Source organism: Oncorhynchus masou, chromosome 30, assembly GCF_036934945.1.
Source record: "Oncorhynchus masou masou isolate Uvic2021 chromosome 30, UVic_Omas_1.1, whole genome shotgun sequence".
NCBI classification, from domain to species: Eukaryota; Metazoa; Chordata; class Actinopteri; order Salmoniformes; family Salmonidae; genus Oncorhynchus; species Oncorhynchus masou.
The window spans coordinates 22,378,706-22,394,150 of NC_088241.1; the positions used below are offsets into that span (position 1 = coordinate 22,378,706).

General features: G+C 43.7%; 1 protein-coding gene across 1 annotated transcript in view; it reads left to right on the forward strand.

The window, feature by feature from the left end:
* The first annotated feature begins 7,377 nt into the window (after positions 1-7,377).
* LOC135522369 (igLON family member 5-like) overlaps positions 7,378-15,445 on the forward strand; it is a 154,183-nt gene continuing 146,115 nt past the window's right edge. The window contains exon 1 of the mRNA XM_064948548.1: positions 7,378-7,914. Coding sequence (XP_064804620.1) covers positions 7,854-7,914 — 61 coding nt within the window. The 5' untranslated portion in view covers positions 7,378-7,853. The remainder of the gene's footprint in view (positions 7,915-15,445) is intronic.

Here is a 15,445-nt window from a genome sequence, read left to right on the forward strand (position 1 = left end):
CCTCCCTGTAGGCCGTCTCGTCGTTGTTGGTAATCAAGCCTACCACTGTTGTGTCGTCTGAAAACTTGATGATTGAGTTGGAGGCGTGCGTGGCCACGCAGTCGTGGGTGAACAGGGAGTACAGGAGAGGGCTCAGAACGCACCCTTGTGGGGACCCAGTGTTGAGGATCAGCGGGGTGGAGATGTTGTTGCCTACCCTCACCACCTGGAGGCGGCCCGTCAGGACGTCCAGTACCCAGTTGCACAGGGCGGGGTCGAGACCCAGGGTCTCGAGCTTGATGACGAGCTTGGAGGGTACTATGGTGTTAAATGCCAAGCTGTAGTCGATGAACAGCATTCTCACATAGGTATTCCTCTTGTCCAGATGGGTTAGGGCAGTGTGCAGTGTGGTTGAGATTGCATCGTCTGTGGACCTATTTGGGCGGTAAGCATCTCTGTCGGCCATCTCTGTCGGCGCCATCAGTGTTGGATGTTAAGGACTTGTGTGGGTGCAGATCTAAGAAACATTGGGGCAATGTATTTTATTTTATTTTACCTACCATTGTAACGTTTGGTTTGGAAAATCGAAAAAATTAAATATGGCTGAAACAATCTAGCAAACAGAGTTAATAGGGAACTTTTCCGTACCAGGCTTCTTCTTCCTGTTTAGACCTATTCATGTAACATGGAATTCACCCATCAGTGTGATGGACAGGCTGCTGTCCACTGTCATGTGGTGCTGAACTTCTGAATCCAAGGCTGCTGAATCTCTGCTTGCAATGTTAGTGGCTTGTGATTCTTGTAAGACAATGATTGACAAGGATAACCATGGTATCTCTTGTAGGGTTTACTAAAGAGCAAGAGAGAGAGAGAGAGTGAGAGAGAGACTGATATGGCTCACAAAACAGAGAGAGAGAGAGTTGGCACACGAGAGAGAGCGAGAGAGAGAGAGAGAGAGGCGGTAGCTAGACATGATTGAACCCTATCATCTATTACAGCTTGGTGCTTTGATCCGTCTTCAAGGCCGTACACTCCGGCTCTGCTCCACTCGCATTAAAAGGTGACTAGTCTCTCCCCACCATGTTTCATCATAGATTTACCATACATAATTTACAGTAGCCCCAGGGGAATCATGGGATTAAACACACACACATTTCTAGGTAAAAAAAAAGAATCAGACAGGAGTCTTGAGACATATCACAAAATGAAGTACTAATGTGTATTAGGGTGGCCATTTTGGACACAAAAGGGAAAGAAATCTCTTAAGACTCCTCCTTTTAGTTTTCTTTGACTTCCCATTTTTATTTCCTGATCTCCTCCTTCCTTATATCCTCTCTTTCTATTTCCTTTATTTCCTCCTTCCCTCGCTCCTCTACGCCTCCTTTTCTCTGATTCGGATTCAGATTTTCAATTTCAAGGGGCTTTACAGGCGTAACGTGTTGCCGGGGCAATCAGCAGAGAAAACAATTGTACGCTTAAAGTGGTTGTAACGACATCAAATTAGGCCGCTGTAACAGCAGGCGTGGTATCAAGGGTGAAAACGAACAAGATTAATATGGCAAATAAATGTTTCCTCTACATGTTGAGTAGGCCTCCCCTCTGGCTGCGGGGCGTATGGGGAACCTCGGGGACACACAACCCTATTAGGGCCACAACAGGTGGGAATCTGTGGGAGATTTCAAACAAGTCAAAGACCTTTCACTTTCAACCACATCTCTCTCTCTCTCAGTCTTACTTTCCCCTTCCTCTTCACAAACAACAAGCGAGATAATCTCTTACATGATTACCCCCCTCTCTCTTTTCTTCCATCCCACTTTCTGTGTTTGTCTCATCCATCCTCTCTCTTTCTCCCTATCTGTCTCTCTGTTCCTCCCTCTCTATTCTCCCTCTCACTCTAGCCCTCTAGGGATATGTGGTTTCAGAGGGCAATCTCAATGGGACTCAAGGCTTTCTCGCACTCTCCCCCTACCTTATCCTCTACCTCCATCCCTCTTTCTGTCCCTCATTCCCTCCCTCTCACTGCAGGGCTCTGAGGGACAGTGCATTACAAGCATGTGTCAGTCGCCTATGTCATGCCAATTAATGTGGGGGGGCTTAAGTACAGAGGGAGCAGGTGGGGAAAGGGGGGAGAGAGAGGGAGAGAGAGATAGATAGAGAGAGAGAGAGAGAGAGAGAGAGAGAGAGAGAGAGCGAGAGACTGTTAGCGCCATGCACAGCAGACACTTGAGGGGATACTTCCCTGGTGAGTCTCATTCTAACCTCATCAGATGGGGTGTTTGGATAAGGGCTGAGTCCCAAATGGCACCCTATTTCCTATATGGTGCACTATAGTGAACTACTTTTGACCAGGACCCACAGGGCTCTCTATGAGCAATAGGGTGCCATTTGAGACTCAGATAAGCTGCAGCACTGAATTCTGATCAACCTGGGTTTGACTCAATGTGCCAAAATGCGTGGATAAATGGCATTACTGCATATGCCTTTAAAATCTGTTAATTGGCAGTGAAATTATTGTCACTTAGGCTTTCAATTGTTCAATGTCATTAACTTTAGCTCACACATGCATACACAAACACACACACACACACACACACACACACATTTCTGTCAAAATGCAGAATGCAGAATGCAGAAGCCAAGTTCTAACTGGGGAGTGGGATTTCCAAACTATAACAAACCTTTGGTGATACATAATCAAACATTCTTCAGCTCCATTGCATCCCCAAAACACAGAATGACAACTCCAGGGAGTTTGGAAGAATGAGGGTAATTGGCTTTGTCAAATTGAGTCAAAATGCTCAGGTGTGTCTTTTATAAAAACTAAAACAATGGAATTACAAACAAACAACAACTTTTGACAGATTTATTTAAATGCAGAGCCTGTGTACAGCAGCCTGTTTGAATTTCTGATTACTATCATGGATGCCATTAATAGGGTATTGACACTGTATACCTCTCTATCGAATCTGTTTGGTTCCATATAAAGTCAATGTCTTTCTATGCTAATGAAGAACCAGCTTTGTATCCTGCGGCATTTCAGTGCAAATGTCTAGACGTGTAGCTAATTGGGTGAACTTGTGAGAAAATACCATATTGTCGGTCTACATTGCGTTACATAAACAGATGAATATATCAAATCAAATCCAATTTTATTTGTCACGTGCGCCGAATACAACACCTTACAGTGAAATGCTTACTTACAGGCTCAAACCAATGGTGCGGAAAAAAAAGTGTGTGTGTGTGTGTGTGTGTGTAGGTAAAGAAATAAAACAACAGTAAAAAGACATTTGAAAAAAGAGTAGCAAGGCTATATACAGACACCTGTTAGTCAGGCTGATTGAGGTAGTATGTACATGTAGGTATGGTTAAAGTGACTATGCATATATGATGAACAGAGAGTAGCAGAAGCGTAAAAAGAGGGGTTGGCGGGTGGTGGGACATAATGCAGATAGCCCGGTTAGCCAATGTGCGGGAGCACTGGTTTGGTAGGGCCAATGTAAGTAGTATGTAAATTAATGTATAGTTAAAGTGACAATGCATATAAGGTAAACAGAGTGCAGCAGCAGCGTAAATAGGGTTTGGGGGGGAACACAATGCAAATAGTCCGGGTAACCATTTGGTTATCTGTTCAGTAGTCTTATGGCTTGGGGATTAAAAACTGTTGAGAAGATTTTTTTACTAGACTTGGCACTCCGGTATCGCTTGCCATGCGGTAGTAGAGAGAACAGTCTATGACTGGGGTGGCTGGGGCCTTTTACAATTTTTAGGGCCTTCCTCTGACACCGCCTGGTGTAGAGGTCCTGGATGGCAGGCAGCTTTGCCCCAGTGATGTACTGGGCCGTACGCACTATCCTCTGAAGTGCCTTGCGGTCGGAGGCCGAGCAATTGCCGTACCAGGCAGTGATGCAACCAGTCAGGATGCTCTCGATGTTGCAGCTGTAGAAGATTTTGAGGATCTGAGGACCCATGCCAAATCCTTTTAGTTTCCTGAGGGGGAACAAGCTTTGTCGTGCCCTCTTCACGACTGTCTTGGTGTGTTTGGACCAATCTAGTTTGTTGTTGATGTGGACACCAAGGAATTTGAAGCTCTCAACCTGCTCCACTACAGCCCCGTCGATGAGAATGGGGACGTGCTCAGTGCTCCTTTTCCTGTAGTCCACAATTATCTCCTTAGTCTTGGTTACATTGAGGAATAGGTTGTTATGCTGGCACCACCCGGCCAGGTCTCTGACCTCCTACCTATAGGCTGTCTCGTCGTTGTCGGTGATCAGGCCTACCACTGTTGTGTCATCAGCAAACTTAATGATGGTGTTGGAGTCGTCCCTGGCCATGCAGTCGTGGGTGAACAGGGAGTACAGGAGGGAACTGAGCACACACCCCTGGGGAGCTCCCGTGTAGGATAGGATGTGATTGTAAGCCTACAGTGTGTTATATTCAAATGCTGGCTAATATGAATATGGTAATAACACCATGCAAAAGTGAGAACAAGTTGGGTACTAATGTGTAGCCTAACTCCCTTAAAAGTATTGTGTAATATGTTTTGGAGCAGGCTATGGACTCATGGGTCATTATTAGAGTAGGTAACAGAGTTCCAGGGTAGGGTAGGTAACTTTCTGAGTGTAATCCATTACAGTTACTAGATACCTGTACAAAATTGTAATCAGTAACATAACTTTGTATTAACCAACATCAGTAATGTAATCAGTTACTTTTACTTTTGCTTTAAGAGGCATTAGTGGACGAAAATGAATATTACCAATTGAATGACATCTAATGCAGGATAAACTGATGTTAAAGCCTGAGATGGATGTTGTATTTTACTTTATGGGTTATGTAGGTTTCATATAACCAATTGCTTTCTACTTCAATACAGATAGTAATACGATTAGGATATATTTGTACATTAAAAACCCTAAAGTTCAGTCAGATTTCCAGTCATTCCAATTGATATTTAATAGCCCTTAATCTTCAAGAATAAGACTTGGAAATATAGATTAGCCGATTTGTTTTACCTGAGTATAACCCAGAAAATAAGGGCTTATTAGCCTACTCTGTTGATTATGATTTTGATGTCATGGAGGACTGATTGGGCTCATTGCTTCGTGTTGCTTCGGGCTCATTGCTCTCGTGGAAGGGCATGGTTTGAGCACTACCGAAAAAAGCTATTTGCATTTGAAAAAGGAATGCCATATGTTGCATTTGCTATAGGCCTTTTGTTTACCTTTTTTATCAGCACGATTTAGATTGATAAATAAAAGCCCCACTTGTGGTCTTCTTAAATTAAACTCGTTTTTGACAGTATGTTTAGCACAATACCAAGGAGGAGTTTAGAAGGGAGGAACTCTCTCAAACTTTTATTCCAACCCACAGGGGACAGACGTCGGTTCAACGTCTAGTTTTCATTTACATTTAGTTGAGTTGTCAACTCTAACGTGATTTCAACGTTTAATCAACAAAACATGTCACCCTGTCATTGGATTTAGGTGAATAGTTGGGTGAAAATCATATTATTTTCCTTACATTGATGACTTTTTGCAAATCCAATCAGATTTCCACGTTGTTTCAACGTCCTCACATAGATTTTTTTGTTGGTGAAATTACGTAGAAACGACGTTGATTCAACCAGTTATTACCCAGTGGAATCGGCCCAGTGGGATCCGCTCTATGCAATTGTTGCAAGATCACATTCTTCACTGTCTCTCCATAGTCGCAAAAAAAAATGATTGATGGGCAGCTTAAACTTATTCAAAACAACCATCGTTGGGTTTAAATACACATATAGGCAAAATGTGTGAACAGTCATCCACAATAACCACAATCCGTAAGCCGCAAACAGCTAAATGAGAAAGCAGCAGTGTGATTTACATAATTGCGCTAGGTAGATATTCATAATAAGTTATATCCGTATCGCCCGTAGGCTACACCGCTGCTGTCGTCCTTACCTACAAGTGTTTATTCGAGTTGGATGTATAATATTTGAATGCAGACAATAGTTGCACCATTGGAAGACAAAAGCATTTGGTGTGTCATCAGAGCGGTCTCTGACTTGTGGTCAGACTCCCTCAGGCGGAACAAACTTACATTTGCGCCTTCAAATACTGATTTGAATGCAATTGAGAAAACAGAAAAGTGTCGTACATTTTCTTTTCCGCAGACATATTTTCTGAATTTAAAAGTAATCATCTAGTTTTTCAAAAGTATCGGTACTCTGATAACAATATGTTAGCTGGTAACATAATGGTTTACAGTTCTTTCTTTTTTTGTAATCAGTTACATTACACTCCCCAACCCTACGGAGTTCCTAAAGGAGACTCCCCGTTCCTCGTTAGACTTAATCTCATTTTAAGGGATTCCCCTGTAGGGAGTGCCAGTAGTGCGCCCGAAACGCCGCAGTCCACTGCCCAGGTGCTAAACTTTCAAAATCCGATTCCGTCGCTGTCCACTTCAATGGGCCTGAACTTCTGAATTCTGATTCGCACACTGTCCACCTCAATTGTCCTGCACTTCCATATTCCGGTTATGTCGCTGTCCACTTCAATGGTGCTGAATCTGAATCTACGTTTGTACAGCTTGTTGGGTGACTCTAACTGATTTCATTTGACTATCAATGGAATGAATATATGATGTGTAGGGAATATTAGGTGTTGCATGCTTCAACACTGCAGAGCGTGTAGCCATGTGCATAAACCCTGCTTAATTAATGCAGTTTGCTTTTTCTAGACGAGTAGGCCTAGTGATATTCCAAAACGCTCATGTGGACTCAATTGCATGGTCTTCCAACAAGTGCAGTTTCAGGTGTAACTGTTATCAAAATGGTTTGCTTTTCCATAATAAGTGTTCACTGGTATATTCATGTTTCACTGTAAGATGTTTCCCATTCTAAGATATTGGAACTCCATCCATTCTATGGTCATGTGGACAACCCCTGGGCCTACGCCCAACAAAACAACCCGAATAGAACCTTCCCCCTTTATCCAATAGCCCAATTCAGATACCCATTCCTCGTAGCTCCACCTATGCCGCTCTCACTCTACCTCCGTCCCTGTTGTATAGTTATTATGCCTTTCCCCTGTGGACCACTGTTTCTCCGAGTACTGCAGCAAGACTAAGCCTGCTATAAATCACATTGCATTATCACCGCGCCGTTTTCGCCTCGCGCTTTTACCCGCCTACCATGCAGCTCGGATTGGCCAGTCCGCGTCCTTTCCCACCCTCTCCAAGAGGGGCTGCAGTGCAATAGTAGCTCCCGCCCCCTTCCTTGGTGGCGATGATTGGAAGAAAGGAGTTCTCCTTGAACTGTCAATCATGCCTTTTCTTGCGCGCTTCGCATTTGTTGTTTCTCGGAGCAATGCATTGAGTGCAGGGCGACAAGACGCGCTGCATACCGACAAGAGATAGAGGAGAGGAGGCTAATTACGGGACGAATTGTCTACTACAGAACGCAGTATTGTATACATTAGTTTGCAATGTTCTGTCGAATATTTGGCAGAAAACAGTTGAGTATTTACCTTAGTGTCTAGGTGCGTATTTGAGCACATTTGCTCTCCAAACCATTGAAAACAACATTAATTCAGTGCCTGGAATATTTGAGATTTTTGCACCAGGATTTTGTCATTTGGTATTCCCTCTACGTCTTCGAAAACATCAACAATCCCTTCTTTGGCTAAGGGGAATCATCAACGAGAAAAGTCAAGGGGATAGACTCATGTTTTTGTTCAGTCACATGTAAAAGCAGTTGGTTATTACTGTTGGACATAAATAAAACACACCAGGTAGATCTTTTTAAAAATTTCCTGCAAAGGCTCCATACAAGGGGACTACAGCGGCATTCTACTACGAAAACAACAACTAATAATCCATCGAAACATCAAAACATGAGCTGCCCAGTCTTACGAAACGTGTTCGCTGGTTTGCTCCTCGCACTGCTGTCGAAAGGTACGTTCTCGTACGCTACTTTGATTTGGTGTTGCCGCTGGATTGGGTCCATACATGCATCTTCCCCTCCATTCTCTCTGGTACGGTGCTGGAGGTGAATACTAATGCCGAGGCTTCGTGATGGGGGTCTACCTGCTTATGAATCATGCGTGTGTGTGCTACAGTGCACACTCGGTTTTCATTTGCTCACAGTTTGGAGAGGGAGAGATCGTGAGGGCGCGCGCGCGAGAGAGAGAGCGAGAGAGGTGTGAGTGGATGAAACTGTGAGTGTGCGTTAGCATGTGGTAGGTATAGGCTACAGCCTTTGCGCAGCGCACGGCTCCATCTTCAGCTTGCTTGTAGCCTACGAGTGGTGCATGTTAACATATTTCACTTCAGAATTCGAGACACCCCATTCCCATCCTCTCTGGTCTATCAGAAGGCTGGCGCATTCCAATACGTGACATGATTGATCTGGTGGTAACCCGTGCACATAGCGCTCACACTGCTCCTACATACTTTGCGATGCAGTACAAGCAGTTGAGAAGAGTGTAGCAAAAAAACCTTTTCTGCAAGGTTGAGAGATAACAATAGGCAGAGATATAGAGCTTGGGGCATTCAAACACGTATAGGGCACTCTGTACAGCGTAGCCTAGTAACCTTCACTACTTTCCCTCGCCGTGGCTAGTTATTTATCCACCACTGTTGCTTTTAACGTGTTAAAAGGTAATTGCGGAGCTCGCTTGTACATCCGGATGATTCATAGGGAATTTCAGTATGCTTTGTTATTAATTCCACAAAGGATGGAGGCGCCTCATAAATTGGACAATGGGAAACTTGAAAGGGAAACCTGGGCATCACAAAAGTGCTATGTCATATGAAGCGCCGGAAGATAAGTAGCATTGCAATATAAGTCACAGCCCTATGCTTTTTATTTCCTACCGTGGCCGATAGTATAACAATCTTGCAGTTTTGTTGTATCTCAATCCGCACACTGTTGATGTTGTTGTAGATTCTCTTATGCCTCCCCCCGCGCTCCTTCCAACATCTGGTGCGCCCCTTGCGCAAGTGCCATGACGCAAACCACATATTAAACCACACATTAAACCACACATCACACATGCGTGCCTCGATTACTCTCCCTCATTACCTGTGGGAAATCATACATTAAATAAATAACCTGGCCTTAATAACAATAATTGATGTGTCAGTGTAATAAGATGCTATAATTGCTCACAGATGCAGGCAGGGCCTGGTAGATTCCTACTCCCATGTTCCTTCAGGGCAGGAGTAGTGGAGGACCCAGTTGGTTATGGTGGGATTCGAGGAGGACCTAGGCTACATCAGGAATGGGGCAGATGGACAGCCCTGAAAGACACAAACACCAAACAGAACAGCATGAAACCATATGATTATAGCCCATATTGGGTTCACAGTACCAATTCACAACCTGCTTTTAAGATTCTAAGGACATATGAATTTATTGAACTAAAATTGCATTTTACAAACCTACCATATCCACATGTTCTAGCACTAAACTGTACAGTTGATGAATGTAGCCTAGAGAGGCCATATTCTTGTTTTAGTGTGTAGCACATTAAAAGTTACGGTTTGCAGTTGACTGAAAATACTGTATATCAGCGTCATCTTTGTTCTGCGTGGTACATTGACACTAGAGTATGAAGTTGACTGAGAGTATATCATTGCCATCTTTAGAACATGATGTAGCCAGTATCCCGGCTGCTGCTACCGCCACACACCCACTCATGTGGAGGCATGCATGAATGATGAGGGAGGAAGGATGGAACACAGCCATTAAAAGCCTGGTCAGCTCCCTGTTAAATCATGCAAGGTGCCCCAAAGACGTGAGCGTGTGTAGCGCTCATTGGAGTGTGTCAGATGGAGTTCCCACTCCCAAATTGACCCTTAGTCCCTATAGCGGTTACATCCTATGCACCTGTGTAGATCTGTGAGGATTGAATAAGCAAAGTATGGAAATGTACTCCTATAGCTTGTCAGGGAGCTTAGACCTGTACAGTACTCTCGGATATACAAAAGTGCACAGGGTGTAAGGGCTGGGGGCGGGGGGGGGGAGGGGGCATATCATTCTCCGTTGCTATTTGAGTCATTTATAAATCAAGTTTGCACTGCTTGATTGAAGCTACATCCATTTAGTCATTGATCAGCACTTCTGTTCGGAGGATATTACCATTAGCTACGAAGTGTCAAACATCATGATGGCTTCTGCTGACCTGTGCAGTGACGTTCGAAGTTGTAGCTGTGGCATCTCTAAGCACAACGCCTAGTGAGCATTCTGAGGAGCACCTAATGTGCTATGGACCTTTCGGCTTAATGGCTGTGGCTGTATTGGACTGAGAGATGCTAAGTCATTAGTTTCCATCCTCAGACAGAGTGATAACCAAGGTCGTATTCATTATGGCACACAGTAGCAAAATGTAATGCAGCGGAACATGAAAACTAATGTTACTTATTGGACAAGTTCAGGTAGTTCCTCCCTGTTTCAGTCTGTTTTTTATCCGTTTGGTGCCTAATGAATTATATGTTTGTTCCTCAGGCAGAGAGGAGTGCCCCTGTAGCAAAATGTTTTACAATGGAACACAAAAACTACTTCTCATTGGACAAGTTCAGGACGTCTCTCCCTGTTTCAGTCAATTTTCTCATGTTTGGTGCCTAATTAATAGGACCTGGTTCTCCTAAACCTTTCTCGTCTACGTCTGAGATGGCACACTGGGAGACTTTGCTTCCCACTCATTTTCTCAATGAAAGCTCACTAAAGCCTGTGAATATAACTCCACACCCCCACACCAAATTAAACCATTTAGATTCCACAAAGAGGATCGCTGTAGTGACAGACACCTGTGGTAAGTATCTTATTATGAGGTTCATGTTAGCAAGCACTTAACTTGTAAGGATAAATATGCTGCACTGCTGCTAAAGATGATATTTCATGGTCTAGGAATAGGAGATGCTTATTTACGACCTCATGATGTAAGTATGTCAGCAACACAAGCTAGCACCTGCACAAAGACATAGCACCTGCAACTGTACAGATTCACATTCTAGCACATGCTCCTACACAGTAACACATTCTATCTGATTACATACCGTGGGGGAGAACAAGTATTATGATGATTTTCAGGTTTTCCTACTTACAAAGCATGTAGAGGTCTGTAATTTTTATCATAGGTACACTTCAACTGTGAGAGCCGGAATCTAAAACAAACATCCAGAAAATCACATTGTATGATTCTTAAGTAATTAATTTGCATTTTATTGCATGACATAAGTATTTGATCACCTACCAACCAGTAAGAATTCCGGCTCTCACAGACCTGTTAGTTTTTATTTAAGGATCCCTCCGGTTCTCCACTCATTACCTGTATTAACTGCACCTGTTTGAACTCGTTACCTGTATAAAAGACACCTGTCCACACACTCAATCAAACAGACTCCAACCTCTCCACAATGGCCAAGACCAGCGAGCTGTGTAAGGACATCACGGTTAAATTGTAGACCTGCACAAGGCTGGGATGGGCTACAGGACAATAGGCAAGCAGCTTGGCGAGAAGGCAACAACTGTTGGCGCAATTATTAGAAAATGGAAGAAGTTCAAGATGACGGTCAATCACCCTCGGTCTGGGGCTCCATGCAAGATCTCACCTTGTGGGGCATCAATGATCATGAGGAAGGTGAGGGAACCGCCCAGAACTACACGGCAGGACCTGGTCAATGACCTGTAGAGAGCTGGGAACACAGTCTCGAAGAAAATCATTAGTAACACACTACGCCGTCATGGTTTAAAATCCTGCAGCGCAAGCAAGGTCCCCCTGCTCAAGCCAGCGCATGTCCAGGCCCATCTGAAGTTTGCCAATGACCATCTGGATGATCCAGAGGAGGAATGGGAGAAGGTCATGTGGTCTGATGAGACAAAAATAGAGCTTTTTGGCCTGAACTCCACTCACCGTGTTTGGAGGAAGAAGAGGGATGAGTACAACCCCAAGAACACCATCCCAACCATTGTCATGCCGTTGGCCTCTTTGGGTATAGCAAGCCCATCCCCCTCTCCCTGCCTCCCCCTTTCCTCCTTCAACTAGGTTGCTGTGGTCAGAGAGACGTCGTAAATTCCTGAGAATCTCCTCATGGACACACAGTATAGAGAGAGTAGATTTTCATGGAGAACAAAGGAATTCCTTCCACCTCACAGAACTTGAGGTACGAACAAATTTCATGTTCCTGAGAAAGTATAAAAGATCGGTGAAGAATCCAGCTACGAACTGTTCCGTTTGTCACAACTTGGTAAGCTCATGGGAGACAGTGTGGCCACATTACCATAACGCTGTTTATATAATAGCCTCAGATATGAGGTTTACATCTAATTGTTGTATAAGATGAATGAGTGAGTATGATACTGTTTGTATAATTGTGTAATATGATTTTGGACTGTTTCATGAAGAGTAATACAATTCCCTTTTGATTTGAACTAAATCAGAGGACCGCCCCTGAGCCCAGTTAGGGTCAGACATCCTGGGACAGCCCTCTTCAGCCCTTCCGAATAAAACCCCAACTCGAGTTTTCGATCAGCAGACAGAGCCTATCTCAATTACGAGATGGCTAAAGGTTGCAGACCATGTTGCTGAATCTTTTAACCATACCACGTTGTTAAACTCTTAGCCTATCGATACCGAAAGAATACAAACAAGTCTTTGATATTAATTACTAGTCTGCAGCTAGGAATTCGGTATCATTGAACGCGAAGAACTACAACCGCCGAAAAATCCTTTCTATAAAGAATGTCAATCTGAACAATACCCTCTAACCACAACCGAGAGAGAGAGGGAGAGAGATGGACAATTCTACAAAATAAATGAACTTTTCACCAGCGATCAAGACGACACACTGAGTGTAAATATATATATATTGATTGCAATTGTCCCCGAATGAGTGAACGTTCATGTGTAAAGGATTAGGATTTCAATTGTTATAATTATTAACCCTTTAGTGACTTCTTAGTTGACCCCCACTTCCCCTTTTGTCTAACAAGCCGCCATGCCGGTTTAGCCCACTAGGCCACATTCTCATTTCATGTAACCACATTAACCTTGTTTGTTTGTTTGTTTATGCATTTCTGTGAATTACTTAGTAATAAATAAATGATTTAAGACAATTGATGTATGGATGACTCATAGTGAAGACTGGGTTCGTGCAGATGACGTTTGGAATGAGACTAACGTGAGGTACAGTAAATAATTCATTAATTCGAAGACTAATTGATCAGATAAAATATCTGAAAATTTATTTTAGGAAATTATAACTTTGTAATCTGAATATTTTCCTTGGTGCCCCAACTTCCTAATTAATCAGTTGATCGCGTAATAACTAATTACAGAGAATCTTTGATAAAAACTATAAGTCTTCAGTTAATGATAGTAAAGACACGACACCGTGAAGCATGGAGGTGGAAACATCATTCTTTGGGGATGCTTTTCTGCAAAGGGGACAGGACGACTGCACCGTATTGAGGGGAGGATGGATGGGGCCATGTATCGCGAGATCTTGGCCAACAACCTCCTTCCCCCAGTAAGAGCATTGACGATGGGTCGTGGCTGGTTCTTCCAGCATAACAACGACCCGAAACACACAGCCAGGGCAACTAAGGAGTGGCACTGTAAGAAGCATCTCAAGGCCCTGGAGTGGCCTAGCCAGTCTCCAGACCTGAACCCAATAGAAAATCTTTGGAGGGAGCTGAAGGTCCATATTGCCCAGCAACAGCCCTGAAACCTAAAGGATCTGGAAAATGTCTGTATGGAGGAGTGGGCCAAAATGCCTGCTGCAGTGTGTGCAAACCTGGTCAAGAACTACAGGAAACGTATGATCTCTGTAATTGCAAACAAAGGTTTCTGTACCAAATATTACATTCTGCTTTTCTGATCTATCAAATACTTATGTCATGCAATAAAATGCAAATTAATTACTTAAAAATCATACAATGTGACTTTTTGATTTTTGTTTTAGATTCCGTCTCTCACAGTTGAAGTGTACCTATGATACAAATTACAGACCTCTACATGCTTTGTAAGTAGGAAAACCTGCAAAATCGGCAGTGTATCAAATACTTGTTCTCCCCACTGTATCTGTATGCTGAGAGAAATGGCCTCAAGTCAAGGTCACATATCAGCGTAACCTGACATTTGACCTCTGGTCTTTAACTTGGTAGCAGACCAAGCTCAATCAAAAGTTCTCTAATCCATTTGGTGCACTACATAAACCTCTCTCTACTCTTCCACATTACAGTCTTTTGTCCCTCTCCGACACGTCATCCTTAACCTTTGAAAATACTCTCCTTTACATCACTGAAGCCATTCTCAAACAACCCAACAGATGCTTCTAGCTCCGATCTACTCCAAACTAGCATCCACAGGACAAAAGGTGTCCATAATGAATCAAAGGGTACAGGGGCAGGTAGCTGGAAGTGTTACAGGGCGTATCGGGCGCAGGTAAAACAGGGGGGGGTCGCTGCGTTGCCCGCCATCACTCTCGTTACAGAGACATATGTGGGACAAGTGGGGTCAAGGCGTGTGGCACATTGTGGCACATGTTGATGGCATGGCCCCCCTGTTTGTGCTCGGTCAAATCACCGGCTTTGGCTGGGAGATGAAGAGCTGCAGACGAGTCTGTGTGCCAGCACCAACAGATGCCTCGAGCTCCTAATCTGGAGGGGCCTCTCTTCCCCTCTTTTCTGCCTCCCTCCTCCCTCTTCCCTCCTCCTCCCCTGCCTCCCCCCGTTTGAAAGCCACCATTTCTGTGCCGCCGTTGTTCTTCAAGCCTGGCTTGCATATGCTCCTCTTTTTTGGAGCCTGTATTTGTTTGCCTTTTTCTCGGTTCTTCTTCATCTGTTGCCAGACACCATTGGATGTGAGACTGAGAAGCCCGGGGTTTGGGTCTCTTGGAGTTGCTCTTTTGGAAAGAAAAGTAGGGATGCTGGATGCTGAGGGAAGTACAGTTGAAGTCGGAAGTTTACGTACACCTTAGCCAAATACACTTAAACTCAGTTTTCACAATTCCTGACATTTAATCCCAGTAAAAATTCCCTGTTTTAGGTCAGCTCGGATCACCACTTCATTTTAAGAATGTGAAATGTCAGAATAATAGTAGAGAGAATGATTTATTTCAGCCTTTAATTCTTTCATCACATTCCCAGTGGATCAGAAGTTTACATACACTCAATTAGTATTTGGTAGCATTGCCTTTAAATTGTTTAACTTGGGTCAAACCTTTTGGGTAGCCTTCCACAAGCTTCCCACATTAAGTTGGGTGAATTTTGGCCCATTCCTCCTGACAGAGCTGGTGTAACTGAGTCAGGTTTATAGGCCTCCTTGCTTTTTCAGTTCTGCCCACAAATGTTCTATAGGATTGATATCGGGGCTTGTGATGGCCACTCCAATACCTTCACTTTGTTATCCTTAAGCCATTTTGTCACAAACTTTGGAAGTTTACTTGGGGTCATCGTCCGTTTGGAAGACCCATTTGTGAC